The sequence below is a fragment of the Curcuma longa genome, chromosome 16 (assembly GCF_044706935.1).
Source record: "Curcuma longa cultivar G26 ecotype Majalengka, Jawa Barat chromosome 16, ITB_CL_G26_1.1, whole genome shotgun sequence".
NCBI classification, from domain to species: domain Eukaryota; kingdom Viridiplantae; phylum Streptophyta; class Magnoliopsida; order Zingiberales; family Zingiberaceae; genus Curcuma; species Curcuma longa.
The window spans coordinates 2,684,789-2,708,778 of NC_133876.1; the positions used below are offsets into that span (position 1 = coordinate 2,684,789).

At 39.0% G+C, this 23,990-nt stretch overlaps 2 protein-coding genes across 3 annotated transcripts; one reads left to right on the forward strand and one right to left on the reverse strand.

The window, feature by feature from the left end:
• The first annotated feature begins 3,102 nt into the window (after positions 1-3,102).
• On the forward strand, positions 3,103-4,338 carry LOC141846921 (alanine aminotransferase 2-like). Of its 2 annotated transcripts, XM_074734946.1 has the most exons (5): positions 3,103-3,178; positions 3,277-3,407; positions 3,495-3,569; positions 3,741-3,944; positions 4,035-4,338. In XM_074734946.1, exons 2-5 carry the CDS (start codon positions 3,393-3,395, stop codon positions 4,149-4,151), a joined length of 411 nt encoding a protein of 136 aa, XP_074591047.1. In that variant the 5' UTR covers positions 3,103-3,178; positions 3,277-3,392; the 3' UTR covers positions 4,152-4,338. The 2 variants fall into 2 exon arrangements, with proteins under 2 accessions (XP_074591047.1, XP_074591048.1); XM_074734947.1 differs by lacking the exon at positions 3,103-3,178 and having other exon boundaries at positions 3,275-3,407.
• Positions 4,339-6,955: 2,617 nt separating this feature from the next.
• Positions 6,956-18,994, reverse strand: LOC141847933 (transcription factor GTE6-like). The gene is made up of 7 exons (XM_074736042.1): positions 18,841-18,994; positions 17,943-18,022; positions 10,899-11,123; positions 10,637-10,735; positions 10,378-10,436; positions 7,697-7,847; positions 6,956-7,297 (listed from the first exon to the last, which is right to left on the reverse strand). Exons 3-7 carry the CDS (start codon positions 11,115-11,117, stop codon positions 7,166-7,168), a joined length of 660 nt encoding a protein of 219 aa, XP_074592143.1. The 5' UTR covers positions 11,118-11,123; positions 17,943-18,022; positions 18,841-18,994; the 3' UTR covers positions 6,956-7,165.
• Positions 18,995-23,990: the final 4,996 nt, after the last annotated feature.

Genomic DNA, 23,990 nt, shown 5'->3' on the forward strand with positions numbered 1-23,990 from the left:
GTGTGCAATTAATTCATCTCTTGCTAAACCAAGCAATGCACGACATGCTAAAGCTCTGATGCAATCAAGAGCAGCCGCAGGTGTAATCATCCGAGGGTTCAAAAGATGCAACAGACGGCCGGAGGAATTAACTTTTGCTGCTGTAAGTGGAGGAAATACCTTTTATTGCTGCTGTAAGGGGAGGAAATAGGACTGAGGAGAATGGACACGGTGGAGGAAAACAGGCCCTGGAGAGGAGCTTGCAACGAATGACCGGAGGACGGACTCAGGATGAACTGCCAGTGCACGGATTGACCGGCGCGAGAACGGACTGATCGGCGCGAGCACGGATGGAGGGGGAGTTGCAATGGTGGAGAGGAAGGAGAAACCGAGCTCGATCGCGTGAAGAGGAACAGAGAGGACGGGGAAACGGAGAGGTCGGGCGGAGAGGGCGGCTGGAGAGGGCGGTCGGAGAGGAACAGAGAGGGCGGGCGGAGAGGAGCGGAGAGGGCGTTGAGCGGAACAGAGAGGGGAGGGGACCTCGCGTAACAGAGGCAAGCGAGCGCAGTCGAGCACCGTCGAGGAAGAACTCACGTAACAGAGGCGAGAGGGGAAAACCTAATGAGCGGGCGAGTGGGCTGGGAAAACCAGTTCGAGCGGGTTGGGAAAACCAGTTATCAGCAGTGCACATATTAGGTGCGCTGTAAAAACTATTATTAACAACACATTATATATATATATATATATATATATATATATATATATATATATATATATATACAAAATTGATATGCCGCGCGACTCCTCTGCGCGACATATCCGCGACTCCGAGCTGGCATCGCGCGGAGCCTCCCGACTCCGAGCTGGCATCGCGCGGAGCCTGCCGACGTGGCTGGGAGCGTGGAGCGGAAAACCCTAAAAGACTCGAATTCTATTCGCGCCTTCGCTTCCCCAAAATCGCGCCTCTCCCAAAATCGCGCGGCCAAATCGCCGATTCAAGCTGCCGAAGCCCCCTCCTCGCCCGTCGCTCCTCGCCATCGTGCCCGGCGTCGCTGCGTTCGGCCCGCCATCGCCCCTCTCGCCATCGCGTCCGGCGTCACTGCGTTTGGCCCGCCATCGCCCTGCTCGCCCGTCCCTCTGCGAGCAGCTCGGCGTCGCTCGTTCGGTCCGCCATAGCCCTGCACGTCCCTCTGCGAGCAGCCCCCTCCTCCACCCACCGCTCCTCTCGCCGTCGCTGCGTTCAGGCCCGAGGTTAGGTTTCGCCTCCACCATCGCTTCCGCCGCCAGAGAGGTCATCGAAGCACACCGCCAGCGCGTGAGCTCCGTCGCGTGATCAGCCACCCTCTCGCCCTAGCCGCGCCCTCTCCTCCATGTGCCCAAAGGCGGTGCCTTCGAAGACCTTGATGGTGGTGGCTCACCGGAGCGGCTCCACGCTGGTGCTTCTCAAGGTACTCTCAGCCTTCTCACGGAGGAACATCAAGGCTTCATCCAAAGAAATGGAAAGGTGATTCTCTACCTACCTCCACCCTTCTTCCTTCTGCAGGTCTTTTTGCCATAAGAAACATGCCCAGAGCAGACCCAGTAAAAGTGAAAATAAGTATAATCTGTGGATGTAAATTGAATGGGATGGGGACATTCTCAACAAATATTCTTTTTGTTGAAATGCACTTTGAAATATTCCCAAAAAAACACACACACAACTAGATATCTTCAAAAACTTCACTAAAGCCAATTTTACCAAGGTTTGCTAATGTTGTCTTTCTTCTTGTATAATAAGATTCCAATAGATGCACCAAAATTCTGATAAACATATTGTCTTAATTGTTTTTATCAGCTACATTTAAGCAAATACCTATTTACTTTTCCTTTGATCAATGCTACATTTAAGCAAATACCTATAGTTTTTTTATCAAGTTATTTTTTTACACAGACAATATATTATACTATATTCAGGCACATGGTGAAGCATCAACACAAGAAGTTGCTTCATCAAAAACACCTTTAGGGTTACATATTGAGGTATTATTATGGTCTTTATTATATTTTGTCTGATGAGATGCTGTCTTTGCATTTCTTCATGGAAAACTCTTGATCTATTCTATCACTGATCATTCATGGAATTGGATTGTACCTATGATGAGTTCCTAATCAAATTTCTCGATGCTCTGGTTCCCCAAGCTTACACATAATATAGTAAATGAAATTGCTCAAAAAATGTGGTAGATATAGTGCTAACACAATATTTTCAATAAGATTTTTACCATTTTACTCGATGCTCTCATTTTTACTAGATGCATATCTGTATCATGCATATCTGTACCATTTTACTTTGTCTACTTACCATATAGACTAGCCTTATGATGCTGCTTTGTTTTCCTATTTTCTCACTCAAGTTTAACATTTAGTTTTATGAACATTTTTTTATTACTTCTAATGATTTTATGAGTTACTTTTCACTTGTATTTTTTTTGCATAACCAGGTCCTATGGTACAAGATTATCCACATGTGGCTAGAGCAAAACATTCCTTCTTTATCTGGTAATTACTGTTTTATAGTGCAATTCCACCTTGATCTTTTCTGATCATATCCTTGCATGCTACTATTGCTGCAGGGAGAAGATGCTTTATATTTTGACACCAGAGGATGCCCTCATCCCCGTCTTGACAGATCTTTTCCTTTTCCATCTCAAGGTTTGCACATCTAACCTCAGTAATTTGATCAATCTGAGCAACCTATCCTTTTTTGTTTTTAAATGTTGATGTTTTGTTTTGGTTAGCTATGGCGCATACCCTGCTGGAGGCGCATACCCCAATAATTGGGTCTTATCTGCCATACTATCAGCACTCAAATACTAGTTATTAAGTGGTTTTTTCTGATTTCTTTCCCAATGCAAATGCAGTTGACCTTTTTACACACGATTTGATATGTTGAACTTCAGCAAGTTCTAGTGTTGTACCAGAGCATCCTGGCAAATTTCAGGTAAATTTCATTTTCTTTTTTTTTTCATTGGAAAGTAATTTAAAAAGTTACTATGCTTTAGTTTCTTGTTTGTTGTTTGATTACTTTCATATTGACAATAATGTGTATTGCTTCAAAAACTATATTTATTTAATTACACCTGACGCCTATACATTCTTCTTTTTCTTCCACGGAATCATGGAGCTCCTCCACCAAATAGAAGCAGTATGTATTCTAGATGTAAGCTTCATTACCAAATCGTAATGCAATCATCTTTCCTTCGGCCCTTATGTGCATGCTTCTTCCCTTGTTTTTTATTGTAAATTTACTTTCTGCAGATAGATATGGTTGATCATCGCCTAGCATTGAAGAATTCAAGTTTCAGCCATCGCATCACCTTCTACAGCTTCCCATCTTTGCTGATAAATTTGGAAGCTTCCTAGCTAGTCTTGTCATGAACCCTCTGAAGGTGAACCATTCTGTTCAATTTTACATTTCCAAGACTTGCTATTGTTCAATTTATCATAGCAAGAACTAATCTTGGATGCGTGTGCAGGTTGGAGATGAATCATATGAATCTTTCAATGCAGAAAAAAGTGGGATTCTTTCATCATTAGCCCAACGCGCAAAGGTATTAATATATCTTTGCTTATCTGATCTTCAGTCATAACCTTTTGCTGAGTTTACTTGCATCTAAGAGAAACAGAAATTGTATCTTCAGCAAGAACAATCCACAGAAAAGTGGCAGTGTGGTAATACAGTGCTTGTCGATTAAAATTCTCAGTTTTTTCTTTTCTTGCAGGCCTTAGAGGATGCATTTAACAGCTTAGAAGCTGTTACATGCAACAAGGCTGAGGGTGCAATGTATCTATTCCCTCGTCTGCATCTACCGAGCAAGGCAATTGAAGCTGCCAAAGCAGTCAATGCAGCACCAAATGCTTTCTATGCTTGCCGCCTTCTTGATGCTACTGGCATTATCGTCGTACTTGGATCTGGATTCGGGCAGGTGAGTCTACTTCTAATTCTGTTTGCGAATGTTTCTCTTTGGAGTGTTGGTAGCCTGAGACGTATATTTTCTTTTATCCATCTCGAAAAGGTCCCTGGAACATATCATATAAGGTGCACAATCCTGCCACAAGAAGATAAGATCCCAGACATCATCTCCAGGCTGAGTGCATTTCATGAATCATTCATAGAGGAGTTCTGCGATTGAGCCGCGACCACTACCACTACTGCAACAGTCGGCCGTCTTCATGCTCTGATTTTTGAGGAACTATTCAGTTTTATCATCATCTTGTTGAAATAAAACTCATCGTCCATTCATGTATTCCCTTCATTGGATGGCAATAGTATGTTATTTAAGTTTTTTTTGTTTCAGAAAATACAATAAAAGAAAGATTGTGAGAGATTTGTGGATATTATACTGGATCCAACTATTAGTTCTGTGGTATCATTGAATTCTGAAATGGAATTGATATTATATAAAATAGTTTATACAAACAACAATTAAATCTTATCTTGTCAAGTGAGATCGGTTATATAATCCTCATATTGTCTCATTGAGACATATTAGACATCTAAGTATACATTCTTATCATCCTAAATGGGTTTTTTACAGTTTCCTTTCAATAGGTATAATTTTAATCCAATTAATTTTGAAAGTGACTGATTCATTCTTACACTCGATTCACTGTTCAACAATCAATGTTTTAGATTTTTCATCCTATTGGAAAAAATATTCTACAATATATTGTAGTTGAAATTCGAACCATGAATATTTAAGTAAACCACTAAGCACTTTCAACTACACCATTACTCGAGGGTCATTAGTCATCTATGTGTGGATCATTTTACAATCATCAACAAGGTGCAACAATAATGCAAATTGCAACTTTCAGGATCAAAAAAAAGTATATATTTATGAAATCACATAGGTTTTTGTACAAATCTGTCTCTCTGTATCACTGTTTTTCGAGCTCAATCAAACTACAAGCCATGCCAAAGTTTCAAGCACAGAGAATTTGCAAATGTTAAATCCAATCGAAATCCTACACTAGAAAACACAACAGAGAAAACATTGCTATGCAAATTTGTTTAGCTCTGCACTAGGCTTTCATCGTTGCACTCTGCAGTTTTTCTTCGCATGCCTCAGACTTTGAATTGTTAGGGGTAGCCACAGGAGGTGACCATTGTTAGAGCAGTACTTTGTTAGTTCCACTCGAGTCAGCATTGTAGCGTGATCTTGAGGATCCCTTTAGGTTATACAGTCTTTTAATGTTCCTTCTAAATAGAAGATTCTCCATCACCAGCACATCCGTCCTTAAATCTTTTCCACCCTTGAGGTTTTTCGAAGAAACCTATCAAATAACAAATCATGATGGAAGCATTAAACAAATCAGTAATTGAAGAACAGAATTTTCTAAAGATTCTGTTATGCAGGAGTTGATGGGGAAAAAAATATTTCCCTAGCAATAAATAGGTCTGATATCCTTCTTGCTGATCGATATCACCAACTCTCTGAATCAATATTCTAAATTGAATCTTTCAAACAAATGTGGCTTGATCAAACAGAAGAAGATTGCCGATCAAATATATAAAAAACATAGAATAAGTGTAACATCAGCAAAAACATATAAATAGACATGTAGAACAAGGGAAAGAGCTATACAGGAAGGGGAAGATTAGTTAGCCCGTAATGTGTTCATCATCCAAATAATTCAAAAATCTCATTTGGTGATTTTTTCCTGATTTTAAAAAATCATTAGGAACTATACAATAGCAATTAAGCTTACTTGATAAATACCGAGGATCTTTGCGAGGCATGTTGGGCTTCTTGTGGCGATTGACTCTGAAAGATACTTGAAATACTCGGGGGCAAACTTCATAAATGATTCCAATTCTGTTTAGGTTACCTGTTTCACTATAAACCTGCCATCAAGTGATTTTGCGAAAAATACATTACTCTTGCCACCCTGTGCTGCCCAATTCTTACACCGACTAAGAGACCTTATAAAATCAATCTCAGAGGGGCAGCAAGCTCTTCTTAGAGCATCAAAGCGTTTTGCAAAATAACAAGTCACAGAATATTTTACTTTCCCAGGTGGACCTTCATCCCTAAAAGAAACTCTGGCATGAAATGACTTGTTACAGTTGACTGGATCAGGAACAAGGGAGCCCTTGACAAAGGACTGTGATGAAATATTGTCCTAAGCTGAAGCTGAACCGAAACTTCTAAAAGAATCACAAAAACTTTCATCAAAAGACTGAGAAAAAGAGGTTACGGCATCGTAGAGTGGCAATGAAAATGAGGACTCTAAACCATCTCTATCTATACCCTTACCGGCAAAGCAGAGAAGGCTTAGGGCAAGATTCCGGCGGCGTGGCTCAGCTGACTTTCGGCGACATCTTCCCGCGGCGAATGGACGGCTACGGCAAGGGTGGACCAGACGAAGGCGACAGCGGAGTGGACCAGACTCGTAGCCTCGCAGAGCTCGGGCGGCGGCGTCTTCCCGCGGCGAAAGAACGGCGACGGCGGAGTGGACCAGACGAAGGCGACGGCGGCGACTCGTAGCTTTGCAGAGCTCGGGTGCCAACGTCTTCCCGCGGCAACTCGTAGCCTCGCAGAGCTGGGCCCCGACGTCTCGTAACCAAGTAAAGCAAAGATCGGGAAGTGTTTAGGGTTTACGGAGAGGCTACGCGATTCCTCTGCTTCTGGGCGGCGTGGAGGTTGACGGCGAGCAGCGCGATGGGTTTAGGGTATACGGAGGAGAGGCGCGATTTCTTCGCTTTGGGCGGTGGTCTCGTAGAAATCGCGAAAGGTTTAGGGTTTACGGGTCAGCTGGCGCGATTTCTCTATTTTGGGTTTCGAAAAGCCAACGCGGCTTCGTTGCCACGCACGCGAAGAGGAGAGGCGCGCCACGTCAGCAGGCGCGCAGGAGTCGCGCAAATACAATCGCGCAGCACACATCATCAAAACTCTCTAATTTAAATTCTTTATATATATATTGCTAAACTTTTTAATTAGTTTGCCATAAGTATTAACTCTGTCAAAAGCTGTTTAAAGGTTGAAAAAAACTTTCGAACATCTTGGGCAACAATAAAGGCAACCTACTTCAAAAGTTCCTGCTAAATTATTTTAGCGACAAAAACATGGTTACATTTACATGTATAAGATCAAGCAACATCATAAGGCCGAAAGCTTTTTGTTTCTCTTCTTTGCTGCACTCTTCACCAAAGCTTCACAAATAATCTCTCTCTCTTTCGCTTCAAGTTGTCATCCGGCTTTCTTGCAGAGTTCTTTACTTGATTCTCTAATGCCCTCTTCACAAAGAATTTGAGCTTCCACAATGTGCTTTCACTCTGCACCAATATAAAGAGAAGCAAATTGAATTCTCTGATAAGTGATAATAATGCCCCGAAGAAGGCTACTATCAGAATGGCAAAATAAGAACATGTTATCAGTACGAACTTCAGATTGGTATCTGAAACGTGAAGAGTAAAATGAATCACTTTTAGCACATCTGTGAAAGAGCATATGCACTGTCACTGGCAAACTGTGAAAATCATATGCACTGTCACTGGAAAAGTAGTGACAAATGGAAAGACTCTTAAGAACGTAGTGACCCACTAGCAAAAGTTGCAATTTCAATCCCAAAGGTCTATAAGACAACATTGAGCTTAGGTGAGGTTAGTTCTCTTAACTGCATTGGCTAGTTTTTCTAGTACAGTAACACAATATGTAAAGAGAAAAAGAAATACCTGTGCATCCAAATCGAGGTCCACTACTTCATCAGTAGCTTGGAAGCTAGGATTGTCATCAGCTATAATCTCTAGAGCCTTGTTAAGATCTTCAGGAGATAAAGTGCTAAGGCCAACCCCAAGTTTCCTTTTCTCCTCTGTAGTCATTTTTCTGAAACAAATAAATTTAAACATTAGTCACACCATCATAATCGTGGTTCACTTTCACACTGCTGGAAAATCATGATGGCCAGACTAAATGAAAGAGGTTATACCATCTGCAGACAATTGCGGGTGTCCTATATTTAAGTTGGAAGTATTGTATGATAGCCAGTTTGCTAGAAGTAATGTTATGTTGCTGACAAAATAACAGATTACATTTTCTAAAGTGAAACTAGTATTTCAATGTTCTTTAAATAAGTGGAAAGAATTTCTTATACCATTAAATATGTTGGCAAGCGAAGAGGAACAAGAAAAACTAGAATGTTTGTAATCATGTGATATTCAATTATCTATTATCTTACCAACTTTCAAGTTTGAAATAATCTTCCTTTAAGTGGAACTGGAAATTGATGCAATATGTGATCCTTATTAAAAATTCATTAAGATGAAATATTTTCAGATTCAGGTAGGAGTTTATTTGATATGCACATCCCAGAATAGTGCACCAAACCCAATAGGCAGAAAAACAAAATTGGGAATTACTTATGTGGGAAAATTTTAACGTGCATACATCCAAAGATCGAATGCAAAAAGTTACACTTTTCTGGTTTTGTAAAGATGGTAAATCTAATCCACATGTTCCATAGAAAATGAACAAAAAGGAAATAATGACAATAGATAAATCAGCAGTTCCCAACAGCAGAGAAACTCCATGTTTATCAATGGTTTTCACATAGGAAGTGGTAACTATGCATTGAAGCAAAGGGATAAAACTATTTTTTTCATTGACTGAAGTTATCTTTCAATTTGTTTCTGTTGTAGTTTTCAGTTAGCTCTGTTTTTAATTGTAACAACTGTAGGTTCTGACATAACAACTGTGATGCAGTGGTCAACTGTTGTGAAGTTCTGCATAGTTGTAAGATTTCCCAGAGATGAGAAATTGGTGGGTTCTCTATGAAAGAGACTACATTTATTTTGCAGAAAATGTGAAGAATAAGGTAAGTACTTCAAGGGCTTCTCAGAGACAGTCAGAAAAGAAATGCCCTGTGATCTTTCTTTCAAAGGAAGATGCCTATGAACCCAATTACCAAAAGAACTGGCAAAGGATCCCTGCTCATGGCGCTATTGTTGAGCGGTTGGGAAGCATGGCTGAGAGGGAATTGCCAGAGGTGGGTGATGGAAATCAGAACTGACAAATGATTCCTGCTCACAGCAAGCCAGTTGATGGGTTGAGACATGCAACTGAGAGGAAATTGACAGAGTAGGTGATGGAAAACATAACTGGAAAATAACCTGATCATGACACACTGCTAAGATAAAATCACAAGCAAGAGATGAAATTGCAAGATGCTAGCTCAGGCAATCAGATTGATGCTAGCATCTTGCATCTTGCAATTTCATCTCTTGCTTGTGATTTTATCTTAGCAGTGTGACATCATCAGGTTATTTTCCAGTTATCATGGGGCTGTGATAGCATGTTATAATCAGCTTAATCCCTCGGTACTGCCCTTTACCTCTATTTATAGTCATTATTATATCTTTACAATTTACACCCTATAGATCCTTTTGTTTACACAGAGGTTCCTAACATATTTTATAAATAGATCCCTAAAAACCCTCACGTGTGCTGGAATTGTTTTATTATTTCCAAAACTGAAGAAAAATTTTGCATGGAGGTACGACTACAATCATATTTCTCTAGCCACAAGGGAAAATTTTCAATCTTACATCTGTACTTAATAAGCATAACTCATTTATGAAATTACATAATAACTGTCTTAAGTTGGTATAAATGTCTACTATGGAAGTTCAAATAACCATTAAAATTAGTTGTACAGAAGTTAAGAACTAAGGAGAAAAATACAATTATCTAAAATAGGATGAATGGTTGATATAGATGGCATGAAGTGAATATATAATGTTATAAAAATCCCTTCAGTTAGCATAAATGAAGCATATCATTCTTCCAGCTAATTGGTATGCGGAACATGTGCAAGACATGTAAACCAACTCTTTGATGCTTCCATTGCAATATGCTCCAGATGACATGAGGAGGTGAATAGGGTTAGGGAGAGAAACCATCAAGACAAAAAGAATCTGATAGGATTCTTCTTTTTGATGCCTCCATCCTCCTAATCTGAGCCACCAAAACCAACTGCCAGCATGCCAACAAGGCATCAATACAGTTTCTGGGTTGGGGATCAATATCCTACCTAGGAATGATTTTTTAAACCTTGACTGAAACTATATCAAAAACTTCCCCAGGAGTTCTATCTGCCTTATCATCCTACATGGTATTCATATATTAATCAGATATTTTGCTACTTAATCACAAGTGAATTTTGTAGCTAAGAATGATATAAGGTCAGGCTGGTTTTCTAATGCTTGTCCTGCATCTGTTGAATGACAAAACTTCAAAATGTCAATAGATGCTCAGCAGTTTAGCTAAATTAAATCTTTCAAAAAAAAAACAGAAAAAAGTGTATGTTTGTGTGCATATAATATTCTATAAGGATGATGGATGGGGCAAAATTGTTTACCTGCATTTCTTTATTACCATTGCCCTTAGCTCTTCCAATTGCGAGTTGAGTTCATCAAGCTGAAAATTTGACTAAAGAATTAGGAAAAAATAGAGTTTTGCTCAAGCACGATTAGTTCCTGTTAACCGGTACCAAGATAATATTAACGAAGTCACATAACTCCAGCCTTACCACTAGAGTGGGAAAAAAAAATACAACAATTGCCCGGAAATGGAAAGTAACGAGAACACATTCTGAGTATATAAAGATTTCAGGCTACCTCATTGTATGTTTCTCTAGCTATTTTTGAATATGCAGCCTTTCGAGAATTCCGCATATTTGCAAGGGTTTGAGCTTCCTCATTTTTTTGCCTTGCTTCCTAGCAAGTAAACCCAGAAAATGAGAAGAGATAACAAAAAGATATTATGATGAATTTGATGCTGTTAACAGAAACTAATATCCATGAAGAAAATCAGAGACAAAATGTTAGACTGGGAGACATAAAGAAGATGGGAGAAGAAATAAGAGTTGCTCAGCTCAACCTCTTCAGCAACTTCATCTAGCAATTGTAGCCACTTCTCTTCAAATTTTTCCAGCAATGACTTTGCCATTACATGAACATCACTTTGATCATCGTTGTATTTCATTGCATTAGTGAAAACCAATCTTACATCGGCATATATTTCACGAACATTCTTATACCAATTGCCATCCTTCGCTTCCATCTGGTTCTTGATTGTACCAAAAACCATGGGCTTCATAATGATCTAGATGCACAAAAGGATAAAGTAAAACTATTTGGAAAAATAACATTATTATACCTGAACTTTTAAGGGATATCTTCTTAAACAATATTGGATACTGCTCAACTGTTTTGACAAGTGAAGCAGACAGCAAATACATTTCACAAGCCATTTTGACCAAGCTTGTAATTAAACAAATTTGTCACAATTTATAACAAGAATAACATGAAAATTGCAATTTACTTGACTTTGGCATGGTCTACGAGAAAACCTATCGATGCAAGAAAAGTTGTTATGAAACATGGCTTCGTAATCTAATTTTTATTTTATTTTGTTACTGTTTAGAATAAAAAAATTGTTTCTACTTTCACTAATTTTAGCTAGCATAATCAATTTTAAGATGTTACGAGACATGTTATCACAAGACCTAAAATGAGTTCACTCATTGTTTTCATCGTACAATAAATAATACAATGATTGTTTTTTTTACTTTGTAGATTCTGTCTCTTATGAGATAAGGTTTTGAATTACTTTAAAATTTTGAGCCACACCAGCAGATTTACCGACACTGGATGGATGAGGAAGCACAAGTTGCAGATAAGGTAATAGTCGACACTATATTCCATAGACCAAGCACAGCAAAGAAAACTCTTCTTCTTGCAGGAAATCCACCAAGAGAGAAATGGGGGTAAAACCACCTTCAAAAAAGTGAAAAGGAATCTACCTTGAAGAGATGGAAAAATCAATCTTCAAAAAGAGGAGAATAAACTAATATTCATTCTCTCAAACTATCCTCCAAAAGATTTATAATGGTACTTTTATATACTTACAAAGACTAGAGAGCAAGTAAACCCTATATAATTTCAATAAAAATTGTGCATGTACAACTCAAGTTCCTACATTAATTTAATAAAAACATTCAGCTACCAAAATAAGCTTTCCAAGTTCCAAAATAGACATGCTTGCATGTTTGCATTCCATATGATAAATCTTTCCAACGTTTGACTATATTGATGTACCTTTGCTGCACTTTTTGAGTTGCTTTAAACACCACAATCAAAGAGTCGAGTGATCGGAACGGTCTAGTGTCAAAGGATCAAGAAGTTAAGAAGTCACATTGGTAATCTGCATAAATCTCCCTTGGTTTGAATGAACTCATGCTCAAGTTTGCATTTTCATGTTCTCTATGACAAGACATAGTATCCACAACAACAAAATTAGCTAAAACACCATATTGTCCAGGAAGTTCAATCTTGTAAGCATTTTACCAATTCTTTGAAGGCCTTTGAATGATTCATGATCATAAGAAAATTGATATAAAGTCCAACATCTTTAGGTAGAAAGGGTTATAGAAATGTTCTTGCAACACCGCTAAAGTTTTATCTCACTCAACGATTATCTTGGCATATTTTCCAAATCTCACCAAAATAAGGATCATCTTGATAAAGTTCTTTAAGCACTTTAAATCTAACACCTTTTACTTGTATAGTGATGAGTATAGAATATCTTCTATTAAGAGCATCGACCACTTGATTTAGAACATTCACTTTATTTGGTAGTGTAGAACCCGAAATAAGATCATTGACTATAAACAATTTTATCCAAAATAATATCATGAAAACTCAAGAAAAGATTGAATTGAAGATGGTAGTCATTAGTAACATTTTCTTCAAATAATATACAAGTATAAGCCTCTATAGAACTACCAATCCCTTTAAATTGATATTAGTACCAGTGTAGTGTGATCGCTGATATGCTAGATGGGGGTGAATAGTGATTGTTCCTGCAATTACAAATATATCTACTCTTGCCCACTATCTTTCTCTTTCGTAGATAACCTCCAAAGGTTGAGAAACGTCTTACAACACTAGCATACAAGAAGCTTTGAGAGGAAGGCTTGAAGGATTATAAGGGAAGGCTCAATATGATTTAACTAGTCACTATTTTGCAAGCTTTCAAATGTCCATTTTGCTCCCCTTTATATAGCTTTCATCTCCTTCAACCCGATGAGTCAACAAAATCAACCATAAGTTGACTAGTTCCTCTAATCACTTCAACCCAAGTCTATCAACACATTGGATTCCACTATCAGTCAACTGCTCCACTATAGCCCTTAGAAAATAATGTAGATTAGTTTGCTTTCACGAGACGTGAAAGAATAAGTGTGGGGGATTTGATAACTGACTATTTGACCGGGTAAATTAGGATTATTTTGGGCTATTATGACTATATTTCTTGTCAATAAATTAGATTTTTTTGGGCTGATATTAATTTTGGATGAATTTTTAATGCTTATTTTATTTTTAATTAATTTATGGGAATTTATGGATATTAATTTGTGCATTTAATTTTGCAGGAAAATAGGATGGAAATAATAATGTTTGAAGGTTCGATTTGGAAGATAAATGAATCTTGGTTAGAGTCGGGTTCGAATTGAAAATCAAATGAACTCAACTAGATTTGAAATTTGACTCAAACTTGGGTTAACCCGGTTCAAATTGATTCAGCCAGCCCAAGCACAAGCAGCCCAATGCAATTGAATCCAATTCAAATCATAGCCCAATTAAACCCAAATCACAGCCCAATTAAACCCAAAGCACAGCACAATCAAACCCGGTTCATTTCCGTCAGCCGGTTCAGTCCAAATTCACGCTGGTTCAGTTCACGGCAGATCAAAAGCGCAGCGCCGGTTCGATTGCAAGGCAGCTCGGTTTCTTCTCTAGGTTTTCGACTTCTCCGCGGCCGCGATGATCTACTGTCGGGCTCTGTCGCGCGCCACCGTCCCCCTCATTCCATCATCCGGTCACACAAATCAGCTTCATCTCCTTAAGTTTTCGCCGCCGCCTTCGCCTTCGCTGGATCTGCGCCGAAGTGGTTTGGAGGCACTGAGATCCGATTCCCCGTCGTCGCGGAACGGTGGCCGTGGGTGGTTCTCCAGTCACCAGTGCTCGACGGTCGTTAGCCCGAGAGAGTGAGGTGTGAGTGGTTCTCCATTTCTACTCTCCGGCGCTCCATCTCCTCGAACCCTAGCTCCCTGTTCTTGAGCCGAAGTGGTTCGGAGGCTGTAGAACTTGTGTGCTTGGCTTCAATCCACTCCATTCACCACAGACAGCAAGGTAAAGAATTTCAATTCCTTTCTCTAACGTTGGTTTGTTGGTTGCAGCTGGCGATGGACGAAAAATTGGGATCCCGTTCCGTGCTCTCTGTCGTGTTCCACCTAGGGTTCTTTTCCCTGGTGCGATTCACTTCCATTTTGGTGCGGTGTTAATTGGAGGATGTTGTTCTGGTTTTGTGCCGATTGGAGCCTTCATCCACTTCCACGATCTCCCCTGTCCTCTGTTCCGAACCAAAAGGGAAGGGAAACCCTAGCTGATCTTGATCCATCCATTACCCTATGCTTAAATTGCAAATTGTTCTTGTTTTGCTAGATCTTTGGTTACCATGCAAATCCCCCTGTTATTGTGCTTGTTAATCTGTTCGGTTCTATTTGAACAGAACAGTGGATGTTGATAGTTTGATGTCTTCGGTTGATGAATTGTGGTTTGAATTGGTTGTTGAACTTATGTGTTGATTGAAGATATTCATATGTGGGAATTTCTGTACATAGCTAATAACACTGTATATTGAATTCGTTATTTTAATAAAGATGTTTGTTTATTTAAAAGACATGTGGATTAGTGTAGAATGTTGTAAATTAGGTGTGGTTGTGTGGAACATGTTTACTTTGATGTGGATGAACTATTTGTACATTATGATGATATGTTATTGTGTAGAATATATTGCTTGTGAATAACTTAGTGTGAAGCTTGGGTAATTGTGGTTGTATAGTTTGTAAAATACATGTATAGGATGTTGTGTGATTGGTGTAAGACTTGTGAAACGTAGTGGGGATCTTGTATGTTTTGTTTTGTAATGTATTTTAGAGTTTGTGTTGTATTCTTTTGTAAAATTATTGTATATAGGATGTGTATTCCATGTTGTATGATGGTTTGTATTGATTAATTAATTCGTTGAACATGTAATAAATTGTACAATCCATTCGTGTAAATATTGCTTGATTTGTATAATATGTATGTTATGGTGAGTTGTTTAAGTTGTGTTGTATTTGTTTATTCATTTGTAATGATCTTGTATTAGGATGTATCATGTTGTTAGGTTGTACATAGATTCTTCATTGTACATGGTTCATGTATAGGTTGTATCATAGTGTGTGTTACAATTCATATTGTAAATCGACTCATGCTAATAAATGCAATTTGTATAATAAACTATTGGATTTGTAATTTAGATGTTGTTGTAAATTGTTAGATCATTCTTTAAGTTGTAAGCTTCTGTGAATATGATTGTTAAATTGTTGTTTGTTATTGTAAATAGTAGGACTAAACAAAGTCAATAATAAAACCCCTGCACCAAATGCCTATAATAACTTCCGATCATTGAGTCCTAGAGAGACGACCCGGACCTCTCTATACCACATTAGCGATAAATAGGTATTTGGTAACAAAATAAATAATTAATTTTGATGGGTGTTAGTGACACAACAAATAAGGGAAAAAGTAATAAAAATAAATCTCAGACAAACACACCACATCAATTGGTCTTCTCTGAAGTGATCCAGCTTCGGGGAAGATACCTCCATTCCTTCGTCGGCGTGAGCATCCCAACAGAAGAGTGTTCTCATGATCTCACCGAAGTAGAAGTTCTATCTCCAAGTCGGTGGTGTACTGTTTGGGTTTGATTTAGAGAACGTTTAAACTTAATTTAGTTTTATGAATTTGGTTAATTTTGGATGAATTTTTGAATTGGGTTAACATTTGGATGAATTATGAATATGGTAACGATAGGACATCCGGGTTGTGACCCAGGGACCCGCGGTTCGATCCCCAGCTACGGCGTATTTGCAAGAATTTTCTTCCAAATGGGGAACGCAATCAAAGGATGTTGGGCATCTGGATTGACTGTCGTATGCGCTTCCCGATTTACCCTGGTGGTCAGTGGGAAACTTCCGTGGAACCGGGCCGGCCACCCCCAGGGATTGAGTCCATGAGACTGACTGGGATTTATCATGAATATGGTAATGTTTGGATTAAATTGTGAATATGATAATGTTTGGATTAATTTGTGAATATGGTAATGTTTGGATTAAATTGTGTTTGTGAATTTAGTTGATGTTGTTATTGAATTGTGATTTTGGTTGGTATAATGTAGATATGTGTAGTTGATAGTTCATAATTGCATTTTCTTTAGCTTTATTGCGTTAGAATTTTGGATTTGTTTACATGCGTAGTTGGATGCTTAGTTTCATTTTTGTATAGTTAAATTGTTTCTAGATTGATAGTTGTTGTATCAATGTTTCTTGGTTGCCCTCTGTTAGAATAAACTTGTATTATAAGGCCTCAATTATTATTAGTCATGATTCTTTTCTTTGATTGAATAAGGCTAGAGAATAAAAACCCCTTTGTTAATGTTGTCTAATGCAAACTTCCTATCATTGGATCCACGAAAGAGACGATCTGGACCCTCTACTATGCTATTTTAGTGTAAATTAGGGATTTTTATCATAAAATGTAAATTTTGAATGGTGTGTGACAAATAAATAAAATATCAATCATCAATTGATTGTTCTTTATCATCAATCAACTAATCCAGATCAATTAAATTGGTTCCTTAAGATTTAGTCAAGTCCTTTTGTTGGTTGTGTCATCAATCGTGTTCTCTACCATCGACTGACTATTCTTTACCATCAATCAACTTATCTAGATCAATTTAACTAATTTCTTTGGATCATGATCATTTCCTTTATTGATTATTTCATCAATCGACAATTTATCCAAAATCTATCCTTGACCGAATATTCCAATGATTATTTTATTCTGCCATCATTCGTCAATTATAGGTGATAAATGTCGACTTCTTCGAATCATATTTTATTTGACGATTACAATAATGTCAATTGGTGATACCTCAATAGACCTGAATAAAAATATTTCGTTTGCTAGCATTTCAACCTAAATTGACTACTTGGTCTACACAACTATCATTCGACTGAAACCTTACATCAGTCCATTTATACCTTAATTCCATCCAACTCTAAAGATGAGAGATTCAATATCTCTAGGACTCACTCATTTGCTTAGTATAATTCAACCTCAACTTACCAAGACTTTCAATGCTTATATATCCAACCTCCAAGGCTTCCTCCTTTACCTAATCTCAGGCTAACCTTTATCGGGTGAATTTCCACTACCAAACATCCGATCTACGTAGACTTGCTTGGACTTCCACTGCCAACACCTATTGGACTTTCCTTTATCAACTTCTTGTTGGACTTTCCACTTGTCAACTAGCTATTGAACTTCTCAATTGCCAACACCTATTGTACTTCAACTAATACTAACACCTGTTGGACTTCCCTCTGTCAAATGTCTAGTCGATATTAACCCTTTTGAACTTTGTCCAATGTCAAGTGTACAGTCAGTCTTGACCTACTAAACATCGGTCCTAACTTATACTTACCTCAATCATGTTGCCCATCACATGATTAGAGCATCATATTCTAGCCCAATATCCATGGGAAACTTTTTTTTTGGCCATCCAAAAAAAATAGTCATCCTTTAAATTAGTTATTTATTATTTGGTACTTGATTATTTCATGGATGCAACCAAAAGAAACCTTTGGGTCAAAGAAGAATAATTTATCGCGACTAAGAAAATAATACTAAAGATGGGAGCACTAAAACACAAAATTAAGAGCATTCTCTATCACAAAGACATGCAACTGAAATTTGAAAGAAAAAAAAACACAATTTCGAAAAAAAAAAAAGGTAGTAGTTTGTAAGATACCTTTGTTCAATTTGCAAGAGCAACAACAAAATTACACGTCTTGAATTTCTCAATGCAATAGTTGAGTGGATTGATATCTTCTGTGTTTGAAGAAAAGAAGCATTAGTTTAACCAAACATCAACTTTCCCTTAAATCATTTTTTCTACTCCATGGCAAACAAAAGGTCTATGCAGAGAGGCTAAAATTCTAGCAACTTCTGATTTAAGACACAACAAAAATATCTAGATGGTTATTTGTAATTAAATTTGCATATTTGTTCACTTAGGCAAAATAAATTACAATTAAGCATAATTATATAACATATAGTGGTGATATTTGACCAATGCACACGTAGAGAATCCAAATAGAACATCCACATGATTGAAACAACCAATTAGGTGGGATTAATATTGTCTAGTAGTTCTTTTTAACATTAATCTGTGTTTTTTGTTTAACTATGATTGGCACACAAGCTAATCTATGATTTTATCAGCATGTGAATTCCACCTTATTCATAGGGTAAAAGAAATCAAACCATAGGTGTTCATGGACTGATTGCAAGTAGCAGAGATACATTTCAGAATCAATCGTTGAAATTATAAAAGGATCAGCATCGAGCGTGCTCTACTTGCTCACACTCAAAAGTTGAAGTCTTGCTTATGAAATAAATTTGAAGGAAGTGTTTGAAAACATCCTGATGCTTTTAGAATCGATCAAAAACGTAATGAGCATGAACGTCGACAAAGGAGGTGAGGTGGGGTGATGTCGATGGAGGAGGAAGGGAAGGATAAGGCGGTGGCAGGATGAGGAGGAGGACTAAATAGTAGAAGGTGTAGGCGGCGGATGGGAACGCGAAGCGCAATGGAGGAGGAGGAGGAGGAGGAGGAGGAGGGAAGAAAGGTGTTAGTCGGAACTCACCGCAATAAGGGGAGGTGTCGGACCGGTGGAGATGAGTGTAGGAAGAGTTCTTTACTCCTCCCTCCAGCGGATCTAAACCGCTTCTCCTTCAACCGGCGGCGGCGAGGCGGCTAGCGAAGACAAGGAGTGTTCCGATTTCGCGTGACCCTACGAATGCCCCAGTTGCGGATGGTGGCGGGCGGACCGGCCCATTAAAATTGACGACGGATTGAAAATTTTTAAATCTAATCTAATTCAAAATAGATTACAAACGAATTAATTTATGAATCTCTAACAAAAAAATTAAAAAAAAACTTTAAAAATTTTAAATTTAAATTAATAAAATTAAAATTTTTAAATTTAAATTATGATTTAGACGAATTAAATCTACTAATTCATTAAATTTCCTATTTTAATTTTAAATATTAAAAAATAAATAAATTTTCTTAATTAACGAATCAACTTAATTAAGTCCATCACAGATCAACCTATGCGGATTATGAATCTAGACGGATTGGTTCATTTGAATCCACTTTAAAATATATTGATAAAATTTCAACCCAATCTATTTAAATTGTTTAACAGAGTGGATCAATTCGACGGATTCAATCTAAATTAACTACTATAATTATGGAGACGGAGAGAATGAAACACATAGCGAAGCGAAGGAACTCGACCGTTAGATCTTTGTCCATGATTCGATGTTCTTGTCTGTCGGATGCTCAAGAATGATCGACACTGTTGGATCCTGAAATGAAATAATAAGAAAACATGTATGATGGCTTTTCATGCCTATATGTAATTATATGAAATTTTTTGATTCTTTATGACCTAATTTTTTATAAAAAAAATTATAATGTGCATATATATATATTAATAAGAAATTGATGGTAATTTTATAAAAATATTTTTACGTTTTACTTATTATTTTATAACCTCTAACCAATTATGGTATATTCTTGAAAATTATTATAACTATAATAGGATTTTCTTGTTGTATCGAGCGAGAGTCTATATTCACCATTTAGCCCCTCTTTTATTTTTAGTCGTCCACGAAGAGTCATCAGGAATTTATCCATTATTTTCTTCTGCAAAAAGTGGAATCCACCACCTTAGCGGCCCCACACGATCGGCCCCACACGATCAGCCACACGACCATTTATGAGGAGGTAAATCGAGAAGGAATTTATCCATTCTCATCTAGCAAGTAGCAACATCATAAAACTCTTTATAACAATAAATTAATTATCAATCTTCATCATCGAATAATACTCCACTCTTTCCAATATGTGAAGTTGATGTTGTCAAAGAACGAGGGCATCGTGGTGTTGTATCCTTCCTACATGGACATCTTTTCAAAATTTTTGCATATTTGATGGTTAATCCTATGGAATAGCCTAGCTCTAATATTACTTAATGGATCAAAAAGAGAGACTAGAGGGGTGAATGGACTCTCTTGCTCACTTGCATTTGTTCATTCCCTACATTATTAGTATGCACATTGAAAATAAGACAATAATAATAAGTGAAAATAAATTATGAAAGTAAATTGAAAGCAACAATACAATATTGTTCGGCAACCCCTTAAACTTCTATTCCACGATCAATGATCTTTCAAATGAATCACTTCTCGAAATTTCTACTAACTTTCTTTTTCTCGATAGCACTAGAGGTGAAGAAAACTTTCATAACTATTCTTCCTATAGAGGATAGGGATGTAAAGAATGAGAGAAGAAAAAAAAAGATACGAGAAAAATAAAACTTAGAAAGAGACCTTTCATGGTTGTTAATCATTGTATAGTTTTCTATTGTTTCACAAAGTTGATATTTACAGCCTAATAAGTCTATCGTTTGTTTTTGTTTCTCGCCAACAACAATTCTATTAATTTAACCATTAGTCGGCTAGTGCATAAAATCTATCGACAATCTAATTATCACAAGTCGAAATCGTTGATGCAATCATACCCTAAGCATTATAAGATCAAGGTGATAGTTAGAAGGGATGAATAACATTATTAAAAGATCTTAAAAGTGTTTTAAAAATATGCAACAGAAATAAACTTTAAGTTTTCAATATTAAAATTGATTTTGAAATAATAGTTAAAATGGAGTACAATAATCAAAAGGACACAAGTATTTAATGTGATTTAGTAATCCCAAATTTCTACTTCACGGCCTAACAATTCGTTAGCAAATTATTAATTGTCAAAACTACTATATTTTCTCCATTCTAAAAACCTTAAGAAATGGAGAGACCTTTTATACAAAATCTAAATAATACTAAATAAAATCTAAATAATGGTATTGAGCTGGATAAATAATAATAATGGCAACTTAAATAAATTATACTGTTCCGGCTCCTTGACGACGACAGCTGAATCACCGGACAAGGGGGAGGCCGCGTCACCCGATGCTTCCACAACGGAGGAGAGAGGACCTGAAAGAGGGGCACTGAACGCACGGATTAGCTGGGCGCCGGGAGATCCCGGCGTGGCCACTCCGACGCTCAAGTCAGACCAGAAAAATACAAGTGTATCTGGAGAATTATATGATGCCTAGAATGTCATACCTGAGGGGTTTATATAGGGCAGGAGGGAGCGATACCTTCGGATCTGTGCGCTTGTCATTGGAGGAGAGGGCGGAATTACTGGGTCACGCGTGTGACAGATTCCGCAAATCGGATGGTTTATCCAGGCGGCTTATCCTTTCTGAATGGATGTGATCGGTCAGGACCAAGTAAAGAGACTTGGTGTACACATCGCTTCTTGTGGATAAGTCACAAGAAGAAAGAGGCACATTGATCCGTTGGTATCATCTCTGCGTCAAGAGTGGTCGATATGTGCGGTTGAGATGCGTGGATGCAAGGTATTCTCAACTGCACTGGTGAGGTGTGCTCGATCCGTCCCGAGCTTGTTACCTGCTTCGTTACTGAAGGAATCAGTACGGGATCCCTATCCTAAGGTAAGCATATGATGCTGCGACCAAGCCATGAGGTCGGCATGTGATGTCGAGACCAAATCATGAGGTCGACTTTTGGATGTAGTTTACTTCCCTGAGAGTTGCAGGGTATTGGATACCGAGGTCTGAAGGAGCTCGGCTGGTGTAATGATCCTAGTTCTGACCTGGCGTAGAGGGGCCTGGGAGCTCGGCCCCTGTTGCCGATAGAGATGGGATGTCTCAGCCGATCCCTCGTGTGGACCTAGAGCAGGTCTATGCCTCTTTTGGTCTCGAGGAGGAAGTGGTGTTGGAATCTCCTTCGACGACGGGGTTGGTACCTGAGGCCTTGGTACCAAAGGATTCTGCTCCCGTGACAGTTCGGGAGACGCGCGCTAGAAGAAGGATTCGGGAAGAGAGGAGTAAGGCTTCTGTGATTTCTGGGGGGTCCGAGACAATTGTTATCGACATCCCGGAGGTTGATGTAGAGGGACAGGTTTTCCCTTCTGGGGTGGAAGCTTTAGCGGTTTCTCCATTGAGGTCGCTGTCTCCGGAGTCGCGCACCAAGCAGCGTCATGACAAAAGAAAGACTTCAGCCACTTCTGCTGCTGCCTTGAAGAAGAAGAAGTCCCGGGTGGTCCGACCTTCCCGATCTCCTTCGGCTATCCATGTGGAGGAGACTCCTGGGGATGATCTCCAGAAGTATGGCCGGGAGGTGCTACCTGCTCTGGATACAGAGACCATCTTCAGTCACATAAACGGTTCCCTGGGCAAGGTATTAGGTTTTATTTTTTAGTGCTGTCTTATCATAGCTTATTTATACGCCTTTCCCTATCTATGTCCAGGTGGTGAAGCAATGCCAGGAGCTCCATCGTCGGGTCCCTTCCCTAGAGTCTGCTAACCATCGTTTGGAGGCCCAAGTAGCAGAGTTGCAGGAGCAACTTAAAGGTGTGGCTGGATCGGAGGAGCCTCGAGCTGAAGGGGAGGCGACCAGTAGCTGAAGTGGCGGAGCTAAGGCAAGAGGTTAACCGATTGAGAGTAGATGCTGAACTTCGAACTTCCAGACTTCTGGAATTAGAGCAAGAATTGGAAGGGAGCCAAGCCTCTGTCAGTGCAGCCCAGTTGGAGATAGGTAAGACTCGGCATGAGGTCGGACTTCTTCGGAAGGTTCAGTCCAAGCTGGAAGCCGACCTCGCCGTGGCTTACCAGCAGAAGGGGACTGATCCGTCATGATCTGGAGCAAGCGCAGGGTCAGGTGCAGGGCTTGGAATCCCAGCTGGCCGAGGAGAGGAAACAACGGGAGCTCTTGCTAGCTGACAAGGATAAAGCTCTATCTGAGGCAGAGGCCCTTCAAAAGCAGGTGGCTGAGCTCCGGGGGCAGGAGGAGGAACAACGGTTGAAATGGAAGGAGTTGTTCCTGAGCTCTGCCGAATTTCAGGAGCTGCTGGGGACCAAGACTGGCACCATGCTCCGGCATGGGTTCCAGGGGGCTGTGAAACAGTTTATCCAATCAGGCCTGATAGTTAAGGGTACCAATTTGAACTTCCTTAGTCCGGAGAAGGTCTGGGAGGAGTTACCAGCTTCAGAGAAGCCTGGCCATTAGTTCATGACTGTTTCCTGGTTTTTGTAAGACTGAATTTGATAACTCGTGTTTATCTTCCCTGTGGGAAGGATGTTTTGATGTAGTTTTTTGCTTCGGTAGTGATTTTTTGCTTTCTCCTTTATTTTCTTCTATTGAGGTATAGTATCTGTTTTTACTATGGATACTGCTAGATCTTAACACGTGATTAGGTTTTATGGTTGTCACCGGTTTCTGAGGAGGGGTTAATTTGGATGAGGGGAATGAGCAGGGCTGCGGCACCTCATGCAAGTAGTGTGGTCTTAAAGACTGCGGATTCTTATTAGAGATGCCGACCTATTTTTTCAGCGTTTTAAGCTTAAGCCGTGACTTCCTGGCTTTATTACCTACTCTGAGTATCAGCCAGGTTTGCCGAGCTGGCCCTATTTTTCTTGTTTTACGGAGAGGGGGGTTATCGTGGTTGCTTGCTTAATTAGCTCGGATTTGGACCTAGTTTCCGGTTTTCGTCTTCCCCGGGCTGTTTGTTTTCTAAGGGACTCGGGTTAGGCTCGAGTTGCACCCGATCTCTTATTTTCTTTCCTGATGGGATTGGCTTCGTGATTCGTTGATCTATCTCCTCTGTGGATTCCTCTCGCGTGATTTATTGAGCCTTCCAACC

Bases quoted from the DNA above. Each gene is read 5' to 3' on its own strand.
- LOC141846921 (XM_074734946.1), top strand. The intron at 3,570-3,740 runs GTATTAATATAT...CTTTTCTTGCAG, and splicing joins CATTAGCCCAACGCGCAAAG to GCCTTAGAGGATGCATTTAA. The intron at 3,945-4,034 runs GTGAGTCTACTT...CATCTCGAAAAG, and splicing joins TTGGATCTGGATTCGGGCAG to GTCCCTGGAACATATCATAT.
- LOC141847933 (XM_074736042.1), bottom strand. From the start codon at position 11,117: ATGAAGCCCATGGTTTTTGGTACAATCAAGAACCAGATGGAAGCGAAG. The intron at 10,437-10,636 runs GTAGCCTGAAAT...TCAAATTTTCAG, and splicing joins CTAGAGAAACATACAATGAG to CTTGATGAACTCAACTCGCA. The intron at 7,298-7,696 runs GTATTTCTTTTT...ATATTGGTGCAG, and splicing joins ACCTCGATTTGGATGCACAG to AGTGAAAGCACATTGTGGAA.